Raw genomic sequence first — 23,094 nt, forward strand, 5'->3', positions numbered from 1 at the left:
CTACGGCTTCATTGTTTCCAGATTTATCTTGACAATAGCCGGTCAAGAGGTGTGGTTAAAATAACACCATTACAAGCTGGCTGGATTTATTAAATCACAAATTGGAAGCAGTGTGGAAATTTAATCAAATGCTTACCTCTTCTTGACTTTCTTTTCTGTTTGTCAGAATCAAGAATAGTCAAAAAAGGACCATGAGGAGAAAAGATTCCTTACCTACGTCTTTCCACCGCAGGCCAAGTTTCAAGGTAGTTTATGTGACCTGCATTCTTAAATGAAGGCTCTGACTGCTGCAATAATATTATTTTTACAAATAAAGAAAGAAACACCATTAGGATGTGCACTCTTAGTAGCTATGAGGAAACACAGTTATATAAGTTAGGGACAAAATGTCAGCTTGAGCCTTCATTTAGAATTTCCTGGCTTCAGTCAGTGTATGTCTCTTGGGTGAGCTTGTATTTAATAGAGTACATGCAGTATTTAAGATCAGCTACAAGATTCAAGAGACTGTAAAGAAAATGTTTAACCAATTATGTGCTGTCATTTAATAGCATTATGTAATGTGTGAGGGTTGAAAGGGAGAATTCTGTACCCAACCACCTGTCAATATTTCTTTTGAAAGGGCAGTGTAGTTGATAGCCACCAATAACTGGCACAGGGCTTCGGTGATGATGCACATTATTACCTCAGATAAATAAGGACTTAGTGGATCTCATTTGCTTTTATGTATTTCTGTTAATTTTAATTTGAAGCCCATAGTCTTTTGACATCATTTACAGCTGAAAGCTGCAGCGTAGGAACCCAATTTCAGTGTAACTTAAGACTCTTAGCTGTTAGTTAAGGCTTCCACATGCATAGTAAGAGATTATCAGAGAGTCATCTGTACAAATTGCACATGCATTAGAAGTTTCTAAGCCATATGTTACTTCTGTGCAAGTCATACAGGTCTGTTGGCCGTTGTCATGTTTTCTGTTGTGACTCCTACCTGCAGAAATTTGGGGAACATTTAATTCTTTTGAAAAAAAAACACCTGGGCTGCAGATTTGACTGGGATCAGTGAACAGAGAAGACCCCAGAAAATGCTGTAAATGAAGAGCATGTTGAATAATAGTTGTAGAAGGAAATAATTATAGTGCCCTTCTTTGCAGTGCTTCTCCATAGGTGGACTCCAAAGTGTTTTTAATGAAAGGTAAGTTTTGAAATAGGCTTTCTGATAGGTGAAAAACAAGAGAATCAAGGACATTTTGCTGGCCACCTGGTATCATAGGTCCAGTAAATCAGAACATGGCTCTGTTCTTGGTCTTATTTGACTCTTGAATGATACCTATGACGACATGTTCTACCCTTGGGATCCGGTCTCCTTTCCCCAACAGGGTTCACACAGACACATGCACAAAAGAGTAAATCTGAGGTTCTTCAAAGCAAGAACATAGACTTGAGAAAGGAGAAAAAGGTCTATAAGCCAGGACATTAAATAATAATCAAAATTGCATTAGTTCTTCTCAGAGGACTGACTGGAATAAATCACATTGCCACATCCCCGTTCCTTCTATATATAGTTTCCTATTTTCTATAACTATGCAATTAATTGAGATTGTTTTAAGTGTTATGTTTATATCTCTTGAGGTTATATACTTGAATTGAAATATCCAGACATCTAAGAAAGTAATATTGCTAGTCCCTAGGTAGACATCCAGAGAGAGAGAAAAATTATCTATAAGTGCTTTTCTGCTAGCCATTGGATTTTATTTGCATATTTGGAAAATTCAGCATCTATTAAGGGAAACTACATAAAATATTATTTTAAATTAGTGACCAACAAGTTTCAGATTAAACAATCCTTTAATTAAACATCACAAGACCTGATTTCTGTAGGAGCTTTCATGGAACCATCAAATGGGGAACTGAGGGCCTATTAATCTTACACCTAGTATATAACCTAAGGTTATATACCTTATAACCCTAACTCTAAGCATAAAACTAACCCCTGACCCTGACTCATAACCCTAACCCTAATCGCTAAACCAAATCACAACCCTAAACCTAACCTTAACCTTTAACCATAACCCTAATCCTAAGCTTTATCATAAATCTGGCCCTATCCATAACTCTAACCCTAACTTCTAACTCTAACCCTAGCCCTTACCCTAAGTCCTAACCCTATCCCTTAACCATAGCCCTCACCCTTAACCCTAACTCTAACCTAAAGGGAACAGAGGGCCAGGACTGGGATGTCCTGCACCATAGGCAAGGCTGTAGCCTTCCTTGAGCCTGAGTTAGGGATACCAGTAGGAAACTATTCAACCTGATATGGTTATCAGATTATTACCCACTACTGATCCTCCAGGCAGGTGGGGAGGAAGCTGCATCTCCAAGAGGAATGAAGAGAGACTTTAAGCCCTTAGGACCACTGGTGAAAGTCTGGGGGGCAAGTTATTTTCTCTTCCCTCCTTCGAGTTGCAGGTGATGACACAGGATGGAATAGGAGGATCCAGTCCATAGTTACCTGGCTCTGAGACTGGTGCTACAAGCAGGGCTTTGGCGTCTTTGATTATGGCTGGTTTTATAAGACAGCAGCCCTGATGGTAACACGTGGGAAAGGCTGATCTGGCAGGAGGGAAAGGGTCCTAGGACAGTAACGAGCAGGGCTCATTCAGAGAGCTTTAAACTAGATTGGAAGTGGCTGGGGTTGTAGCTGGGTTTACACCAGTGGGGCAGTGTTCTGACACTAATGAAGAACAGGAGGCTCAGGGTGCTCAGCTCTCTCCCTGGAATGCCTGCACACCAGTGCACACAGCATGGAGTTGGAAATCCATGTGCGCTGAAGCGGTTGTGATCTGGTAGCAGTTAGGTGGTGGGACGGCTCCCATGGCTGCAGTGTGGCGCTGGATGGCTGCGGTGGGCTCGCTCTTTACGCGAGGGAGCAACTAGAGCGCATTGAGCTCTGCCCAGGGATGGATGGCGGGCGAGTTGAGAGCTTGTGGGTGAGAACTCATGGGCAAGCCAGCATGGGTGACGCTGTCATGGGTGTCTGTTGCAGGCCACCTGGTGATCAGGATGAGGAGGCTACTGAGGCCTTCTAGAGGCAGCTGAGAGCAGCCTGGCAATCACAGGCCCTGGTGCTCATGGCAGGTTTTAACTGCCCAGATAGGTGCTGGGAGGCCTCAGCCAGCCGCAGCCCAGGTGGCTCCTGCAGCCCCTGCATGGTAACTTGCTGAGGGAAAGAAGGGAGTGCTGCTGGGCTTGGTATTCACAAGGGGGGCCTGGCTGAAGCGGTGAAGCTTGAGGACAGCCTGGGCTGCAGTGACCAGGACAGGCTGGAATTCAGGATCCGTGAGGTAGGAACAGGATACCAAACGGGATCACAACCCTGGATGTCAGCAGGGCCAACTTCGGCCTTCTTGAGCCATTGCTAGGGGAAAGCCTATGGGACAGGGAAGTAGAAGATAAAGGGGCCCAAAATAGTTGGTTAACATTCAAAGACCACTTCTTCCAAGCTTCAGAACATCCCAAAGGGCAGGAAATCAGGAAGGGTAGCCAGGAGATCCATATAGTTAAGCAGGGAACTGCTGGGCAAACTCTGGTGGAAGAAGAGTGTCTGTGGATGGCGGAATGAAGGTCTGGCCACTTGGCAGGAGTATCCTCGGACTGTTGTCAGAGGATATAGGGAGGCAGCTAGGAAAGCTTAAGCCCTCCTTGGAACTGAACCTTGCAAAAGAGCTCAAGTACAACAGAAAGGCCTTCTTTAACTACGCTGCAGACAAAACTAATGCTGAGGGCAATGTAGGCCCACTGCTGGGTGAGGTGGGTGCCCTGATGACAGACAATAACAAGGAGGCAGAGCTGCCGAATGCCTTTGTCTCTGTCTGGAGGCTGTCCTCAGGAGCCCCAGACCCCAGAGGCCCCAGAGCAAATCAGGATAAAGAAGGAACTTGCCTTGGTTGGTGAGGACTAGGTTAGGGATCGGTTAAGTAATCTGGACATGCATAAACCCATGGGCCCTGATGGCAGTAGTCATTGCTGGGCCATACTCCACCATCTTTGTTAAGCCACGAGGAACAGAAGAAGTGCTTGAAGACTACCTGAGGGGTGGTTGTGGCCAGGGGGAGGTTGCTCTCTTCTCTCAGGTGGCCAGCACCAGAACGAGAGGACACAGCCTCAGGCTGCGCCAGGGGAAATTTAGGCTTGAGGTGAGGAGAAAGTTCTTCACTGAGAGAGTCATTGGACACTGGAATGGGCTGCCCGGGGAGGTGGTGGAGTCGCCGTCCCTGGAGCTATTCAAGGCAGGATTGGACGTGGCACTTGGTGCCATGGTCTAGCCTTGAGCTCTGTGGTAAAGGGTTGGACTTGATGATCTATGAGGTCTCTTCCAACCTTGGTGATACTGTGATACTGGAGGAAAGTAAATGTCACTCCAGTCTTCAGAAAGGGCAAGAAGGAAGACTATAGACTAGTCAGCCTCACCTCCAACCCTGGAAAGGTGATGGAGCAACTTATCCTCAGTGGGTTGAGAGAGGCTCTCCCCCTCTACTCTGTTGAGGCTGCATCTGGAATATTGTGTTCTGTTCTGGGCCCCTCAGCTCAAGAAGGACCTCGGGGAACTGCTTGAGAGAGTGCAGGACAGGGCCACAAACATGATTAATGGCATGAAACATCTCAAGGAAAGGCTGAGGGAGCTGAGGCTCTTTAGCTTGGAGGAGGCTCACTTGAACTCATTCATGTTTGTAAAGATGTGGAGGATGAGTGTCAGGAGGATGAAGCCAGGCTCTGCTCAGTCATGTGCAGTGATAGGACAAGGGGCAATGCGTGCAAACTGGAGAACAGGAAGGTCCATGTGAACATAAGGAAAAAAAATTCACTGTGAGGATGACAGAACATTGGAACAGGCTGGTCAGAAAGGTTGTGGAGTCTCCTCTGGAGACATCAAAACCTACCTGGACATGTTCCTGTGTGACCTACTCTAGGTGACCCCCTCTGGCAATGGGATTGGATTTGATCTTTTGAGGTCCTTACCAGCACCTAACATTCTGTGGTTCTGTGATATCATCTTGGGTCTTAGGAGTGCTACACAACCATATAAAGCAATGACCCTTGCCAATATCTATAAACATCACTTACTATTTAGGGACAGAATCATTCTTAGTGTCACCACGAATATATAGGCACTGTATGTGTTACTTTTGTCTGCTGATGGACTGCAGGGTTTTTAGAAATATGCCTACTCTGCATGCTTACCACATTATTTGCCAAGAAAGTCACATGCACAGCTGAGAAAATACCAAAATGGGCGTTTTCCCAAATTAAAAATGTATCTTGAAAAGTTCCCTTAGAAAAAAAAATGTATGCAATCACCACAGAAATGCATTTAAGAGAGTAAAAACGACGAGGAGAGAAAGCAAGGCCTAGTTTGGAATTACAACACACTGTAAATAATTCTGTATTTCTATAATCCTCGCCTGTATACCTACTCACTGGCACTGCCAAAACTAAATGCAGGAGTGGTTAGTTGGTTGGTGATCCTGAGTGACACATGGAGCTCTCCTACTTTTCTGATTTTAACATAGCTGTGAAAGACGTTGGATTCTGCTGACAGTGTTAGGAAGAGCTTTCAGGGCTCCTTTTACACAGAGTATTTTTGCAAGAAAGAAGTACAGATTCTTTTAAGGAGGCAAAGGACCTCATCTAAAGCTTACACATGGCAATGGAAAGATGACGATTGATTTCACAGGGATTTGGATTTAGCCCAAAGTACACACCAAAGTTCATACAAATCAGTGAACAGTCCAGGATTAAGACATTAGCCAATAATTTCCAAAGTGACTGTTGACTTTGTGCCTCCGTTATGACACAGGGTATCCTGATTTCAGCAGAGCTTTGAGCACACAGTGAAAACTGGGACCACTTGATGGAAATGTGAGTTTAGGACCCCGTATTACTAGCCAGTTAAGAAAAGTTTGTTCTTGGTTCTAACAAGCGCCTTACGATATGGGATATCCATAGCTGGCAAATCATCACGTTGCGTTATTAAACCGTGGCTTTCGTAAGCAATAGAAAAGAGGCTTGCTTCACTGCTTTCCTTCTGTAATTTGTGGCATTAGTAGATAAGAAAAATAAAGCACATTTATATAGAGGGTTAGGTTTGAACAGATGTTCCCGAATGGTTGCAGGGGGGCAGGGGTGTCGAGGAAGGTAAAACTTTCCTTCCACTCAGATGTCTGTCTTGAATTTCTCACAGTTTTTGCAGACAGTTTGGCTCACTTCCAACATACATCGTTGCCTGTCTGGTATGAAAAATGCCATCTGTGGTGTATGGAAGTTCTTTCTTTAAAAGTGGCCTGCTAATTATTCTTCAGGCAGGTGTTACTAAAGTGAAGTCAGGTGTCAAGCATGGTATAACCTTCCAATTGCCTCAAATTGCCCCGTTCTTGTATGCTGTTCCTTCCCAACTGAATAGAACAGACTATTACAGGGAATTGAAATGTTGGTTGATACAGGATTGAGGTGACTCATGCAGCGGTATTTATTGTGGTGACACTCAAAAACCTGAGAGTTAAAGGATGTGGGTTGAATAAAGTGCATAAATTTTCCAAAGCAAATATCCTCCTGATTCTTATAAACTGACATTCTGTTCCTTTACATTTGCACTGACATCTTGCAAAATGTTAAATATCCTGATGATCTCAGAAGTTTCAGATGGGCTAAGAGGCAGCGGAAAGAATTTCCTCCTGTGCTTTTAACAGGCTCGGGGAGCTGTGTGTTGAAAAGATGGCTGTATTGTGTGAATGACACCTGCAAATTCTCACCTATATTCTCTTTCCGAAGCACCCATGCTTTAAAGCTTTTTGAAGATTAATGGGATGGTTAATGGGCCAGAATCAACACATGGGGCCTGCAGGCAGCCATTCAACTTCAGCGTGAGCCCCAGCTCCCAGGATAAGCACTGCTGCTGCCTCTCATTTACAATAGTTAGTCTGCTCCTCTTTTCTTTACATGACATCAGCCCTCCCAATAGAAGATGAAAACTCACCACACTGAGCCAGATGTTACACCACTTCTCTCTCCCTAGCAGATGAGTGCTGTTAGGAGGTGAGGGATTACCAGTATAAATGCAAGGCTTCCTATTTCCTATGTTGTTTTCAGAAGGTCTTTTGAATAAATAGTCCTTTTACTCTTTGCAGTCTTGGCATTCAGAATGAATGATCTTGTTAGTGGTTAAAAAAAATGAGGATGAGGAAAGTACAGGCACATTTACTCCTTTTGACAGTTAGACTTTGCGTTGCTTACTTTATCGGTGATGAAAGTAATCCAACTTTCTCCTCAGCTTTATGCAGAGCCCTTGACAAAATATTTACAAAAGGCTGATATGACACTGAGATAAAGAGCAGTCCTGTAAGCACTTTTACATTTTTGATCAAGCCCAAGGCATCTGGATGATTTTGAACTACCAGTCTTCTACTACGAAGAACAGTTTTACTTTCATAAGGACTTCCTCTTGTGTTTTCAAGATCATACACAGCCTCTGACTGACTTAGTGTGTTGTGATAATGACATGTACACAAAGCACTGGCATGCAGCATTAGTGAGATGATTTCCTTTTTGGCTCAGGCAGATTCCTGTTAAAAGTTATACAGACTCTTAAGAGACCAACAAGAGAAGAATTAGAGATCCAGCAATGGCACAGAGATAAGCCTGATGAAGCTGGAGTTAGGATCTCCTGAAATTAAAAGCAGACTTTGTATAAATACATTTATTGAAATATACCATTGACATTTCATCACAACAAAAACACAAAACCCTAAGCCCCTTTCTTGGCCTGGGTTTAACACTTATCAAAATCCCAGTTAGAATAGGTTCTTCATTAGATTTGCAGAACAGAAGTTTAGACAAACACATTTTTATTAGACCGAAAGGAAAACAAAGCTGAAGATTGCAGTGAAATTGTTTCTGTGGTGTAATGCATTAATAGCTAAAACCCATCCTGTACATGCTCATTTTATGGATTACATTAGGGTGAAGCTCTAATTTTGTGACTGAGTGCGTGGTCTTTTGAATGACTTTGTGAATAGAGCATTTGACAGTTCAAGACAGAGGTTTCATTTGATTCCAGCAGGAGACTATAGTCTCCTAACACCTTAGCAAGATAGGTGCAAACACCTTGCACTGACTCAGAATAGCCAAGCAAACACAATGGCACAAAAAAAGGCTCTTGTGCAACAGTCCTTTTGGAGTAATCTTTGATGAGTGTGGTAAAGCTCTGAGGACCAAGGAACGTATAGGGATCTTGAAAATTTTGACAGCAAAAGATTCTATTATCATTCTGGAATGTAAATTGGCATCTAAAGAATCATGCTGAAAGGTATATTAATCTTTATGCAAACCATAAGCATCTATTATCCCTATTTTTGCCTATCACTGCTGTGCAGCTCTCTTTGAGATGAAATTTCACAGCTGCATTACAACTCAGAGAATGACAACAGAAGAAGTGAATGTCAATAATGATACATCTAACTGCAGTTGCTTACTTAGCACTGCTTTGATTACTGCAATTAAAATCCAACTGGATTTTAAATAGGGACACTGCATTTCACTCCTGATTCTTCAATTTCTTTTACCTGGAAGGGAAACAATGTGCAAGTATTGTTTATTTATTTTCAAAAGTGAATCAGGAATACCAAATGTGATTGTAACAACTGCTTGTATATTACACAATTTGTAATTTTTAGTAACTGAGTTGACAGTTTTACCTCACTCATGGCAAATTCTCCAGATTAGCATTGATAAAATCATGCCTGGGCATTGTGTCTCTCAAATACGAAGAAAGAATGGCAGTGTATGAAAAAAAAATCATCAGCTTGGAGATCACTCTGATCTTCTCCAATTCAAGTACAAGCACATCCTATCCTGGCATAAAACATGAGATTTCATTTTACAAGTAATGCTGTGACGCTCAAGGCAGTAAGAATATATTAATTTTAAGGGCATTTAAGATATCCTTTTGGTGTGATTGTGATTTCTAAAATCAAGCAAAGGCTTAGCGATGTCTGAGATTAAATTAAATCATCCCTCTGAAATTAATTCAGATGATTCAGCAGAACTCTTCAGAGATTATCAGAGGGCTGCAGCAGCTCTGCTATGAGGACAGGCTACAAGAGTTGGGGGATTGCAGCCTAAAGAAGGCTAAAAGGAGACTTTGTAGTGGCCTTCCAATATCTGAAGGGGGCCTACAGGAAGGCTGAGGAGGGACTATTGACAAGGTCTTGTAATGACAGGATGAGGAGTAATGGGTTTAAACTGGCAGAGGGGAGATTTAAACTAGATGTCAGGAAGAAATTCTTTCCAGTTAGGGTGGTGAGACACTGGCACAGGTTGCTCAGGGAGGTTGTGGATGCTACTTCCCTGCAGGTGTTCAGGGCCAGGCTCGAGTGACCTGTTCTAGTGGGAAGTGTCCCTGCCTACGGTAGGGGGTTGGAACTGGATGATCTTTGAGGTCCCTTCCAACCTAAACCATTCTGTGACTCTATGATTGTATCTATGTTATGTCTATGATCACAAAATCCTCAATCTGTGAACGTTTTGGAAAGTGTGATGCTTGTTCATGGGAAAATCTGATTTTGAAATTAGTTGTCACCCTGGATCAATGTGAGAATTGAACTCACTCATAAATTTCAACAAAGAGAACATTCACAAGGTTTAAAAGTGAAACTTGTAGAGAACATCTAGATACAAAATGATCTGAGTTAGAATGCTGCTTTCACATTTAGCTTAGGAAATGGATAAAATTTTTCTTAGTGTCCATACTCTTGCTGTGATTTAAGCATCCCACATAGGTGTGAGTCAGAAAAACAAAATTAGATTATGGACTTATGTGAGGAGTGGAACAATTCAGGGAATTTCAGTTGTTCCAAACAGCCAAGAAAAATAGTGTAGAGATTATTTCCCTTCTTACTTGGACAAATAAAAATGAAAAACTTTCAGCTTCTGAAAGGCCAACTGGCATAGGGTCCAAGACATTTTAAATGAGATAATGTCAGTAAGATAAGATGTCTGTGGAGGAAGTTTCTGTAGGAATGTGCTTCACTGGAGCAGAATGACTGGACGTGGCAGATACCAACATTTGCACACTGCATACCTGGTAGTAAAGACACTGCAGTTCTCATTGCAGACTCCAATAACAGCCACAGCATTACAGCAGTAAAGCAAATACAGATCTGTATGGGATCATTACATGAAGTGTATGGAAGAGGAAAAAAAACCACCAAAAACCCCAAACCAAACCCCAAATGAACAAACATCATGGACAAAGAAAACCAAAACTAGAAAACAGGGAGAAAAAAACTAGGAAAGCTTCTCATTGACAGATTGCTTTGCTCACTACATTAAAGTCAGAGTTTGTTCTGATTGAATGGTAAAGAAGCCAAAAAAAACCCAAATCACAAAGGCAAAACAAATAGTGAGAGCTGAACTGGAGACACAGATCAGTGTGTTTCAAATTCCTTATATATTGTGACAACACCTGAACTCCAAAGGTTGTGCCACCACTCAAAGAGATGCTGAAGTTAAAATTAACTTCCTTTTCTGAATTCTGAAGATCTGGTAGAGGAAGGTCTGTGTTTATTTTTGTTTTCCCCACTTCCCACCCCATCCCTTCCTCTCACTGCAGTGCACATCCAAAGGCCTGCCTCTCTGTGGCCCAAAAGAAAGGAAGAAGAATGATGCAGAAATGGCTTAAACGCGTGAACACGTTTCACTGACTGAGAAGTGTGCTCCAAACTACGCAGCAATTTAGAAGTACCTATAGAGAGTTGTGAGCTCAATGGACTTTTTTCTATAATTTAAAGAAGTGCCAAGTGGTGTATTTTTAGTATTGCTTCAGTCAGATTGACTCCTCACACTGTGTGCTAGGTTGCGTAGTCTTGTAAGAATGAACGTGCATTCCCCAGGTAGCTCATCAGTCTCTTAAAAGCTAAAGAGATGATTCATGTCAAAATTATGGAGCTGATTCATTGCAAACCTACTCTAAGTAGACAGAACTGACCTTGATAGTTGCATCTGGTCTCTTGCAAATCTTTTTCTAATCTTCCACTATTTTGTCTCCTGGTATCTTGAAAAATTGCCACAAAAAAACCCACAGACCCCTGAGCAGCCCCCAAAACACTACAGATACAAATCTTACTGTTGTGATTGAGCTTTGGCTCAGATATTAAACCAGTAATGTCTCAGAACAGGTAAACAGCACAGCAAAGAAAACTTTGCAGACATCTTGATAGCAGCTGCTGTGTAAGTTGCTCTGTAACACTGGAAGGATTCCCCACAACTAAATAAGAGAGAATACATTCCATACTTATGACATACAAATTCGAAGCCTATTTCATTCCCTGAACATAAAAAGAGATTAGAAACATTCATGAATATATGGAAAACTGAATTTTGGAACTCAAATGAAGGAGGAAAAAAAATAGGCATTTCACAAGTGAATTTTGTAGTGGATAGTCTGTTTTTCCTCAAAGTGATGTGCATGCAGATATGACAGTTTGTTTATCTTGTAATTTATATTCATCACATAGAAAGACCTAAAAAAGTTTTCTAAAACAAGAGGTTTTTCTATGGTAAAATGTGACCTATTTGCTACTTGCAATTTGATTAATCATACTCATGTCAGTCATTTGTTGTATCACATAACTTTTAACTCTTGCTTTTCATATTGTATTAAAAAGTTTGGGGCACCACATGAACTTCAAGCTCACAAACAAAAAGCACTTGAAGACTGGAAACATTTATTCTTATGATAGTTCCAGTGCTTATGCACTGTAGTAATATTTCATTACTGTATCCCATGCTACCTTGTATCAGAACATTTAATTAGGTTTCTGCTCTAGGTTTCAAATATTCCAGAAACTTGGTGGTTTCTATGAATTTTCGCTTGCTTACTTGCCTTTAAGTTCTTTTTCTCACATAAAATTATTTGCAAATTGTATTGCATTTGTTAATAACTTTTGCTCTGAGTTCAGTTTCTCTTTAGTCTGTATTTCAGATTTTAGTTGTTTCTGAAAGCTTCTAATGCTTTCTGGACCTAACAGCTTCTGTTAACTACCTTCTGAAAGGGAGAGTGCTGATTAAAAAGGGCCTGCAACTGTGTCTATCTGATTGCTAATTAGGAAAGAACCTTTTTAGGTCAGTAGGATTTCAGCTGACAGGTATTTTGGCAATTAGAGAGCCAGAAGAAGTGTGGGGAGTATGTTGGAAGGTCTCTAAGTGGGATAGGATTGCACAGCATTGTGCAATTTGCACAGTTTGATCCTCAATGTGTAACAGAAATTATCTGGAGCACATCAAATGTACTGGAGTAACAAAGACTCCAGTCTCCAGGTAAGAGACTACTGTGGGAGGATGGAGACTACCTATGTGGAGGAAGCTGGTAGTTTGTGACTTGAGACAGCATGAGAAAGGCTCCTTCTTTGCCCTCAAATTGGAATTTGCACTATTGATGTAGTGGCTTTAAGGCAAGGAAGTGGGGAACAAACTCTATTGAGGGAAAACACAGAGGTGAGCTCTAGCTCCACAGCAGAGAGTGGTTGTAGATTCCCTTTGGGGAGAGGGTGGGGGTGTGGGTGGCAGGCTTATTGGCACGGGAGGGTTGTTGCTTGCTAGAAACCCAAGGAGCTTATTCATTAGAAGAAAACAAAGCTTTTCACCTTTCCAAAGGTGATCTGCTATCTCTGGTATTAATGAATTTTACACTTTTAATTTTGTTCAAATGTGTTAATTGCACTCAGCTCACTGTGATTTATTTAAGGGAGGCAGCCACATTTCTCCCTCATGGACTCAAAATCTGTAGGCTGGAAATAAATAGAAAGTATGTCATTTTTTTCCTAGGAAAAAGAAAATATTCCCTGTTCCTCATTGTAAGGACAAATACTTGATTGAAGGCCAGATGATGCTTAAAGGTCTCCAAAAATATTACCCAGTGATTTTTATCAAGTACATTTGCTGCTGGTACTAGAATACATTTTTAGAAAGATATTCAGTACTAATTGTCTTTCTGCTGAAGTTAAGGTATATGTGCATAGCCTTTAAATTTGCTTAGGACTCTTTATGATTAAAAATAATCAGTGTTTTGCTTAGTCTTGCCTAAAAAGTGGCACTTTATACTGGCACTCAGAAATGGCAGGAGTGATTCCTGCTTGTGCACACACAGTGAAGTGGTAGCTCATGCCAAAAGTTGTTCTGTAATTCTGGGTCTACCTAGTGTTGATATCCACGTGCTGCTAGTTAAAAAACTGGTGCTAGCAAACAGTTATAATCATAGGTTACAGCATGCCTGATCAAATGATCTCAATGAGCAAGATGTTTACCCTGAATCTGAGGTTTGCAGTTGTATAATGTAACCATGTAAGTTACAGCACACAGCAGCTTGAAACCCTTGTGTTTCTGACAAACTAAACTAAGATTTTTTTCAGCAACAAAGTACAAGAAATTGCACAGCAGAGCATGCCAAATAAAATTTGGAAATGCTCACAACAGGTGGGCAGGCTGTTCTTCTAATGATACTTGATAGGCCTTCCTTGAAGATGGAATTTATTTTTCCAGTAACTCCCATCCCATCCCCTCTTCCACCAAGAAAACAAAACACATATTTCCTCAGTAGGAACAAAAGGTTAAAGTACTTCAAGGACAGAAAATGCTGAAAAAATAGCACACAAATATCCCTTAAAAGTTTCTGCCTGGTTCTTCAGCCTGGCCAAGTACTCTGATAAGTGGTTCCTGACTTGTTATCCAGCCGCTTGTCTGCATCAAAACTAGGCATGAGAGTCAGCTAGTGTGATCATGCTTGTGGCTTAGAAGTAGCACCTTGGAACTTTTTCAGTTTGTGCAGAGATCAGCAGCCCAAGAAGCCAACTTTAGGGAGTGCCAATAACTGACCCAGTTAAGAACTCACTTCTTAAACAGGTAGATAGCCGAACACCCAATAGACAGGACACACTGCTCCTATGAGCAGCTGAGCAGCCCAGGCAATGAGGCATGCAGACAGAATGAGCAATCATTTAGTCAGACCATGTGCTTGTTAATTGACAAGTATTTCTACACAGCTCAGGCATGAGATATCAAGTCAAGCTTTCCTCGGTGGGGTAGAGTCTAGATTACCACACTGTTGTGATCATCCTTTCTGTGGTGACTGTCTGTCTTGACTTTGGTCCAGGACAACTCAAGCAAGTTGAAACATTTTGTTTTGCTGGGCTATTTTCTTCATAGATGGAGCATGTTAACATGGATCAGTGCAGTGTGTAATGACCACCAGGACTTGCACAAAAATGTAAACCTGTTTCTTTTCTGGCTTTATTTCTTATGGGAGTTTATGAGATAAATCAACTCTTGGATGAATCCTATCAGTTTCTGTGCCTGGGCAGGTAAATGGCAGAGGAAGCCTGTTAGGAGTAAGGAGGGAAATAGCAGAGTTGCCCACTCATTTTCCAGCAGAAAGTTATCATCTGGCTCACCACGTAGGGAATCAGTTTAAGGTGCAAATGATTCCCATGATCAATAGACTAGGGGACAGGAGAAGGAAGATGGGGAATTTTAAGAATAATAATTGAACATTTTGTTTCCAAAGAGAAAAGCAAAATAACCTATTATAGGATTTAAAAAGTAGATAAAGTTCTAGCATGTAGATATTTTACAGTAAGTTTTCCCAGCACACTGCCTGAAAGGTGAATTATTTTCTCTGGACATCTTGGCAATCTTTGAATTTTGCTAACAAGTTGCCCTGAGTTAAATAACTTGGAGTGATCAGTTATGAAAATTGCCCTGTAGTCAGCAGTCTCACATAGAAGAAATGGAAAATTAGCCTAAGTGGCTAAGTGCATGGCATGGTGTTGATTAATATGCAAAGCATCCCTGTCTTCAAGTTTCTGGAGTTTGTGTAATGCTGCTGTATATTAATGCAGATAGCTTATAAAGTATGAATAAATAATATATATATATTAAGGTATTGCATGCCAGTGTTCAGCACTGGCAAGAATGCATGAATTATTTTGCAATACCACTATTATAATAACACTGATGCCTTTAATGCTTCTCTAATGACACCCATTGCTGTGCATGAATGTTGGTGCTGAATACCTGGAGTAGTCATACAACATGCATCTGACATCTGCTCGTCAAAGTGTACTCATTTAGAATGCTGCTACATTCAAAGATACTGCTAGACATTAACATACTAAGCCCAGCTCAGTTCTGGATATGATTTGGTTTACTGTGAAAGATTGCCAAGGCAGACTCTATTGCCTATCCCAATTTCAACCTGCCCTAATTCCCTTTATGAGTTTATTATTTAGTGATGGTTTAGTGCTCAGAGAGACCCAAACAGGAAGCATCTGGGCGTTCTCTGTTCATGAAGTGGGTGGGATGGAGTTCTTTAGAGAAAACAAAATATGATCCACCTACAGATCATGTTAGGCCAGCTCCCCAATTTCCTCTAAGCAGAACAGAGGTTTGTGTTGCCTTAGTTACTGGAATGACCTACTAGTCAACAGCAGAATCCCAGTCTCCAGACAGCACATCCTTCTGTATGTTTGATGGCAGCATAGGCTGGGAAGTCTCTACTTCTGTTTTTCAGTTGTGAAAAGGAAAAAAAAAACCAACAAATTATTTAATTCTTTTCACAAAACAAAATATTTTTTTAAAGGCAAGTTTTGTGGGAAAAAAAGATTGCACAAGGTCACTGAATAGATAAAGCGTTGTCTGGTGGTAGAGCTAGAGCAGAACAACTAAAGCAGTGTCCACAGATGCTTTGTTTTCTATTCCTTTCTGAAAAGAGTGAGCACTGGAAAGTTTCAAGTCTGAAGTAGACAACAGCAACTATGTTTGTAGAGCCAGATTACTGAAGCTTGTCTAAAGTTTGTAGATGTTCCAGAAAGGATTTTAAATTGTTTTTCTCCTTACCAGAGGTGTAACTCTTGTAGTGCTATCATCTATTTTTCCTTGGACATAGAAGCTGGAAAACACAACCCATCTGTTTCCCTTGTGAGGCATAATCAACTTTTAATTCTTTAGCTATGAAAACATGAATTTCAGTAGGGTGATGCTTGGGTGACAATCTTCACTGAAATGGACAGCCAAAATAATTTTTAAGATGTATGGAGTCCAATAAAATTGATGGATGCTCTCCTTTCCCAAAATGAAGTGATAAAAAGTAGTGGTTCCAAGGCACCTGAAATGTATTGTACCTTGTTTGGCCATGAGCTCCTTTCCCCTGGTAATTGTTCTTATGCTAGAGTGGGTCATAGATACTGCTCACCAACAATGATTTGGGGTATTTTTTGTGAAATTGAATGTTTGAGTTGATAATGGAGTGAGATGAACACCAGCAGCAGAGCAATGAAGAACTCAGGGTGGCCTTCTGGCATGGTGTGGCTGATGTTAGGATGAGTTCAAGGAGCCTGAGTAGGAGATTTTCACCTAAATTAGCCTAAGTATTTCTATGGTGTGTAAGTGAATGTTTGCTACCATATGTAATTGCCTGCAATGAAGAGCCAGTCAGAATGCTGTTGATTTATCTGGTTTTGGAATTGTCATTTAGATGAAGTTGTTTTTTTTAGAAGCTAATAACTAGGATTCTATAGGAACCTCAGATTACCATGAATCAATGTTGAAGTTGAGATTACTGTAATTTTTGCATATAGTATAAACTGTTCATATTAAGGAAGTGCTCAAACATTTTTTACCATTAATGCCATGCTGAAGTACTTGTTCTTTGTCCAGCTTAAAACAGTTGTATTGGTACTTTCAGTCACTTTCTGACAGTCATGCAGTATTGTTACGTTCTTCAATCTGTAAAACAGCGTTTAAATCTGATGTTTAAATGGCAACAGATTTAATGCAAACATCACAAATGTGCACTGCTTCTATTGTTTTAATGTGAATTTCTACATGTGGTTCTTTCTCTTGTTCCTGGAGGTGTTCAAGAAAAGACTGGATGAGACACTTAGTGCCGTGGTCTGGTTGATTGGATAGGGCTGGACTAGATGATCTGGACTGGATAGGTTGGACTGAACGGGTAGGTTGGATGTTAGGAGGCTCTTCAAAAAAGAGCGAATGGGCTGCCCAGGGAGGTGGTGGAGTTGCCGTCCCTGGAGGTGTTCAAGCAAAGCCTGGCTGAGGCACTTAGTGCCATGCTCTGGTTGATTGACTAGGGCTGGGTGCTAGGCTGGATTGGATGATCTTGGAGAGGTGTCCTCCAACCTGGCTGATTCTGTGATTGTTTAAATGGTAACTGCAGCTGAATTTACCCATCATAATTTCTTGCCAAAACTAAGAGCTGATTCAAAGTAGAACGTTTTCCTTAATTTAGTGACTGTGAGTAGTGTGTAAGGGCGTTCTGGCTCCCAGAAGTGGGTCACGCACATGACGACATAGAATAAACCCAAACCCAACAAAAGCCTCCAGGGCAGGAGGTTCAAAGTCATCTATCCAAGAAATCAAAGCAGTAGGAGACTCGAGTCTCTCCCCCACGCCGCCTTCGTGCCCCTCCGCGCCGCGGGAAGCGCCAGCGGCTGCCGCCGGCAGCGAAGGGCCGCGCGCGGGAGCGGGCGCCGCTGCGCGCGGGGAGGGCGGGCTGGGCTCCGGCCGTCAGGAGCCCGCGGCCGTCAGCGCAGCGCAGCCATGGCAGGCCCGAGGGGCACTGCGCCGGGGCAGCAGCTCCGCGCCCTCTTCTACGTGCTGCCGCCCGGGGAGAGCTCCTTCCGCACGGTGGAGGAGGTGCCCAACTACGTGGACAAGGTGAGAGTCCCCTTCCTCGCCCTCGGCGGCATCCTTCGCCTTCTCCGGCCACCCTGCCAGCACAAGGAAGCAATGTCCGCGAAAGGACATCCGCAGTTAGGTTAAATGTCTTGTCTTTTTCCGACCGCCGTCTCTCCTGGGCTCTGCCTGCAGAGTGCCAGCTGCCTATGGAGCTGGGCACTCTGATGTATCTTATATACGGCCCAAGTGCTGCTTCTGATGGCAGCAGTGAAACTGTGAAGAGAAACACCCCAGATACCTGAGGATCGCTGCCGACTTTGTTCAGGTTACCGCTGCCGGATACCGTGACAGCAAACGGGACTGAGCAAACCGGCGAACGCGGTGTTTGGGTTTGGCTGTTGTGGTTCTTAAAGCAAGCAAAGTAAGGCCTCTTTATGCCCTTAAGGTGAGTGCTACAAGTTCAGTCCAAGAAAGAAAAATAAAAATTTCTCCTTAAAATAAAAAATAAAGATTAAGAGAAATGAAAGCAAATATTTGTACTGGGACAGGGCTGTCTACTAAAGCTCCAAGGCAAAAGTACAGAGGTCGGGGGTGAGAACTCCCTTGTCAGCAGGCAGCAGCATACCCCTCCCTCCCCTCCTGCCCTGCTGGCTTATCCACTTCCATGAAGGTACCTTTGCTCCTTTCTGTCTGCCTATTGCACATACCTCGGCACTTGGCTCCTGCTGAACATGGTAGCAATGTGAGCTTTTCACGGAGACACAAGTTAAACTATTTTGCCCTTGTCAAAGTAAATTCAGCCCTGCATCACTGAAGGGCCACCGTTTTTATAGGGGCCCTGGTAGCTCTGACTAGCTCCTCAGCCAGGTAAACCTTTGGGTGCTGTGCAGCAGCTGCTGCTGGGCTGCAGCGAAGGTCTCAGGGGTTGTGCAGAGCAGTGCCAGCACAGCTTTCTGGGAATTGTGATGTGCAGCAGTCCCTCTGTTGATGGAGTTTGTCAACAAATGTTGCCTTTGGGATAGGGTAAGCAGGCAGTTGCTGTAAACCCTCCCTCTGTGTGCAGTGTGTGGTTGATGCACTGCTTTCCTCAGAGGCATTTTGCGGTTACGCTATACTGGCATGATAGAGGAAGACTGTCTAGAGCTTGACAGTTCTGCCTAAACTAGACAGTGTCTCCCTCTATCTCTGCCTGTTTCAAGTGCTTTTACTGTCCCTACATTTCTGAGTATCATTCACTTTCTTGCCAGCAGCATGCCTTAATGTCCCTAGGTTTTCTTCTTCCACACACACCTGTGCAATATGCAGCTCAGGCCTTGGCCAAACCTGGAATTTCCTTTACTAAGGAAAGGAATATCTGTGTTCTTAAAAGTTCCTTGCATTACAAAAGTACCTGTAGACTTCTGCATTGCAGAGCACCCTTGTGATGGGTGTGTAAGGGAATATGTATCTTGAAAAAATATACACTAAGGAGTTTCATTATGGTTATACTTTAATATAATTGCTGGGTTTGGGTTAGTTGCACTAGAATCCCCCCTTTAGTGCATTTGTTGCCAGAAAAGATCTTTTGATGCTTGTTTAGGTGGGTGTGTAAAAGTCTTTTAGTGGTATGACTATGTTAATTCTATGGCTTTTGTCCTGGCCGTGTGTTTGTGGGCAGAGGGTGAATAGCTACAGTCCGTCTCCATCTGATTGTCACTTGTTTATCTGATTACTAGTCTGGCAGTTTCTCTTGAAGTGTTTAGGGAGTACCGCTGGATTCAACTGGGCTAGATTTAATTGTGGCTTGATGAACCTTTCAATTTCTTTTTATGTGGGCTTTTGTCATGTAGAATTTAAACCCCTTGGATTCTCTTTCTTTCTAGAAGAGGAGTGTGCAAGTCAATCTTCTTCCTTCAGGTTAGAATATCCTGTTGGAGGGCATCTCAAGGCACTTGGAAGAGAAGAAGGTTATCAGGAGTAGTCAGCATGGATTTACCAAGGGGAAGTCATGCTTAACTAACCTGATAGCATTTTATGATGCCATAACTGAATGGGTAGATCGAGGGAAACCAGAGGGTGTAGTCTACCTTGACCTTCCTGGCCAGGAAGGGGGAGACAGGCTCTTCTCACTTGCTCCCTGTGATAGGACAAGGAGCAATGGGTGTAAAAAGAGGTTCTGCCTCAACACAAGGGGGAACTTCTTTACTGCAAGGGTCACAGAGCACTGGAATAGGCTTCCCAGAGAGGTTGTGGAGTCTCCTTCTCTGGAGACTTTCAAGGCCTGTCTGGATGTGTTTCTCTGTGATCTGTTAGATAGTATTGTCCTGCTCTGGCAGGGGAATCAGACTCGAGGATCTCCTTGGGTCCCTTCCAACCCTTAATATCCTGTGACTCTTAAAATGTGTACTGGTGTTTACCTTGCTCTTTCATGAGCATCCTCTTTGCTATGGATACAAGATTGTTCTGCATGCTCTGTGTTTCGTGTTCTCTCCTAATCTGTAGGTAGACACACGGAGTGCTACTTTTTGAATACTTGATGCAGTTTTCTTGAACAACAACTTCACTTTGCTCCTTTCTATGCTCTGAAATTATCACTTGTACTCAATAAAGGCTTTCTTGGTGAGATTAAGGAAGAGAGTGTAGTTCCTTCTGCTGAAAAGCCCCAAATGAAAGCTTTAAATTTGATAATCACTGTTTTTCTTCTTTTATTTGTTCTGCTTTTGAAAGCCTGCAGATTAAATTCACATTCACTCTTGATTCACATTTTAGTCTTTGCTCTTAAATAATGAGGCACAGAACCTTTGTATTTAGTTTAATATGAAAGTTGAGATCTTATGTTGTAAGGATCTGGGACCTAAAGAAATCAGAAACTGTTTCAGGACTTGCAATAAACCCATGAATTTATGTTGAGTTTCAGCTTAGTATTAATATTATTTTTTTGCAACCATCTAAAGCAGAAACTGATTTTAAATGATCCTTTGCATTCTGCTAGAGCTGGTTATTTATAAGGAGCCCCTCTTACTGAGTGCTCAGAGGGAGACTTTCAAGTTATGAATCAGTTATGCAACTAAACCACAAGCTAATGCGAATGTCCATTAAGCATTTCTGGTGATGGGTGAAGAGAATGAAACTGTAAAACCAAGAGAGTGAAACATTTGTAGACCAGAATATAGCAGAAGGACCCAGATTTGGTCTCTTAATCAGTTGATGTCAACTGTGGCTGTTTCTTAAATTTGTTGCATTTTGTTTGTGGAGGTAACCCTTGAAAAAAATTTGCAGAGCTGCTTATCCTTGATGGATTCCTTAAATGTCTTCACTGTGATTTTCACTTAATAAAGAGAAGTAATGGTTAGACTGGTGAGACTATTGTCTCTCCTTTTTTCCTGAACTGTTTGTCTTATCCTTCTGCTTTCTAACATCTCATCCTTACACTGTGAAGTGTTTGGGACTGGGTATGTCTCTTTCTTCTGTTTGTAGGGCATCTTGCAAGGTATGATACTGTTCCATGACAATAGCTGTTAGGTATTATGGTCACATAAATAACATACTAATCTTGACATAGCTGATCCCTTTGATCTGCTCTGGACAAAGCTGAATGTGGGAGAGAGACAGTAATTTCTTAGACACTATGCCATAAATCTTGCCTTTTGCAAGCTCCTGGATGGGCAGAAGGTTAAAGCTGTCTGAATGTTTCTTTATCCTCCTTGCTATGATACTCCCTATTTGTGAATCAGAAAGTGCTGTCAAATGCTTGGCTGTCTTTCAGCTTCACAGCGGGAAGAAAATATTTAGGTAAGTCAATGGGCAAGAAGTTATATTAGTGTGTATTAGTATAAAGTCAAGTATTTTAACCATTTCAGAAGTTGCAAGGTAAAGCAAACTATCACACATATTATATGCATTGCTTATTTCCTATTCACTCTCTGGATTTCATGGTTAAACATCCCACTTTTTTTTGTCTTGAGCCTGTTCAATTTGCTGTGCAGCTTCTGCTGTTCTTAACTTTGAACTGCCTGTATTCTGTGATAGACTTGGCTGCTAATATTGTGGTCAAGTGTTTCTTAGATCTTAGTAAAACATTTTTTATCTCTGTCCAAGTATAGCTGTGCTCAGCCACCTTTGGTAAGTTAGGAATCTGTTAGTGTGTCAGTTCAGACTTTTAAGATACTTCTCCTATCTATTTGCAAATGAAGTAGAGCACAAAAAAAGGAGTATTTATATTTTCTAGAAAATTTCAGTGATTTTGAGTGGAAGATTGCAGGGTTTGTTTGTTATTTTTTTCTTATTACTGATTTCAAATATCCACAGATCTACCACGTGGGTTTTCTTGGGTGGTGTTTAGACTTTATCCATTGGTCTTCCTTTGCACTTAAAGTATTTTTTTATATTACAAATTAGTGTGTATTCCAAACAGGCTTTTTGAACCCTGAAAGGCTACTGAAGAGCAAGCTAGGCATCTAAATTAAGAAGTGCCTTGTTGATATTGATATCTGTTCATCTGCTATTGTAACTTAACCCTGATCTGCTGAAGTTTATGAACTTTAGGTGCTATAAATCTTTTCCTGCCTGTATGGTTTGAATCATCCAATTCTTCAGCTGAGCAATCTGGTCTATATCCATCTTAGGCTCTTTAGTGTCCCAGCCGAGTATGAATTCCTGGATTCTATCTTAGTTGGCAACAAAAGTGAGCATCCTCCAAAATGCAATGGCTTCTTCCATTAAAATGTCGTATAGGCAGGAGCAGCCTCTCTTTGACAGCAGCCCAATTAGATGGTTTCAGTCTGTGAATCTATGTATTTGCAGGCCTCTTGAAAGGAGCAGCAAAAACTACCAACAGGGCAGATTTGACTGTATGATGGCTCCTGTAATAGTACAGAATCTCTCACTGGCCTTGCTTTTCTCTTGCCCTGCAAAGTATGGTGGAAATACTATGCCTTAATACCACCAAGGTAGAGTTGTGTGAATGTCTCCAAAGTCACAAACAAGTTTTCTACAGAAACATTTGAAAAGAACATTTGTGTGCACACAGAAGTGAAAGAGCTCCTGCCCATTTTCCTTGCCACAGACCTCCTAGATTTTGGTGGCAATAGATGATATGCTTCCACTGCCTCGTCACTCCCTCTACCCATGAAGTGCAGGGACTCCAATGTCAGTAAAAATGCATGTGCTCTACCAGTTACTGTTATTCAGACCTGCATTCTTGCCTGTGAAATTTGAGAACAGCTGCAACAATCTTTCTCCAGTGATGAAAAATGGTGGTGTCACAGTATTACCAGTCCTACCACTAGTCACAGCTGTACCTTTGTCTACTGGGTACTGATGTACGTTTTCAACTCGCCAGCTGATGTGGTTTGCCTGAACTGAATCCTAGACTGAAGCAGT

At 41.9% G+C, this 23,094-nt stretch overlaps 1 protein-coding gene across 1 annotated transcript in view; it reads left to right on the plus strand.

Annotated features, from left to right (window-relative positions):
- The first annotated feature begins 17,640 nt into the window (after positions 1–17,640).
- AGMO (alkylglycerol monooxygenase) overlaps positions 17,641–23,094 on the plus strand; it is a 160,260-nt gene continuing 154,806 nt past the window's right edge. Inside the window, exon 1 of the mRNA XM_064167038.1 lies at positions 17,641–17,772. Coding sequence (XP_064023108.1) covers positions 17,656–17,772 — 117 coding nt within the window. The 5' untranslated portion in view covers positions 17,641–17,655. The remainder of the gene's footprint in view (positions 17,773–23,094) is intronic.

This window comes from Pogoniulus pusillus, chromosome 28 (genome assembly GCF_015220805.1).
Source record: "Pogoniulus pusillus isolate bPogPus1 chromosome 28, bPogPus1.pri, whole genome shotgun sequence".
NCBI lineage: Eukaryota > Metazoa > Chordata > Aves > Piciformes > Lybiidae > Pogoniulus > Pogoniulus pusillus.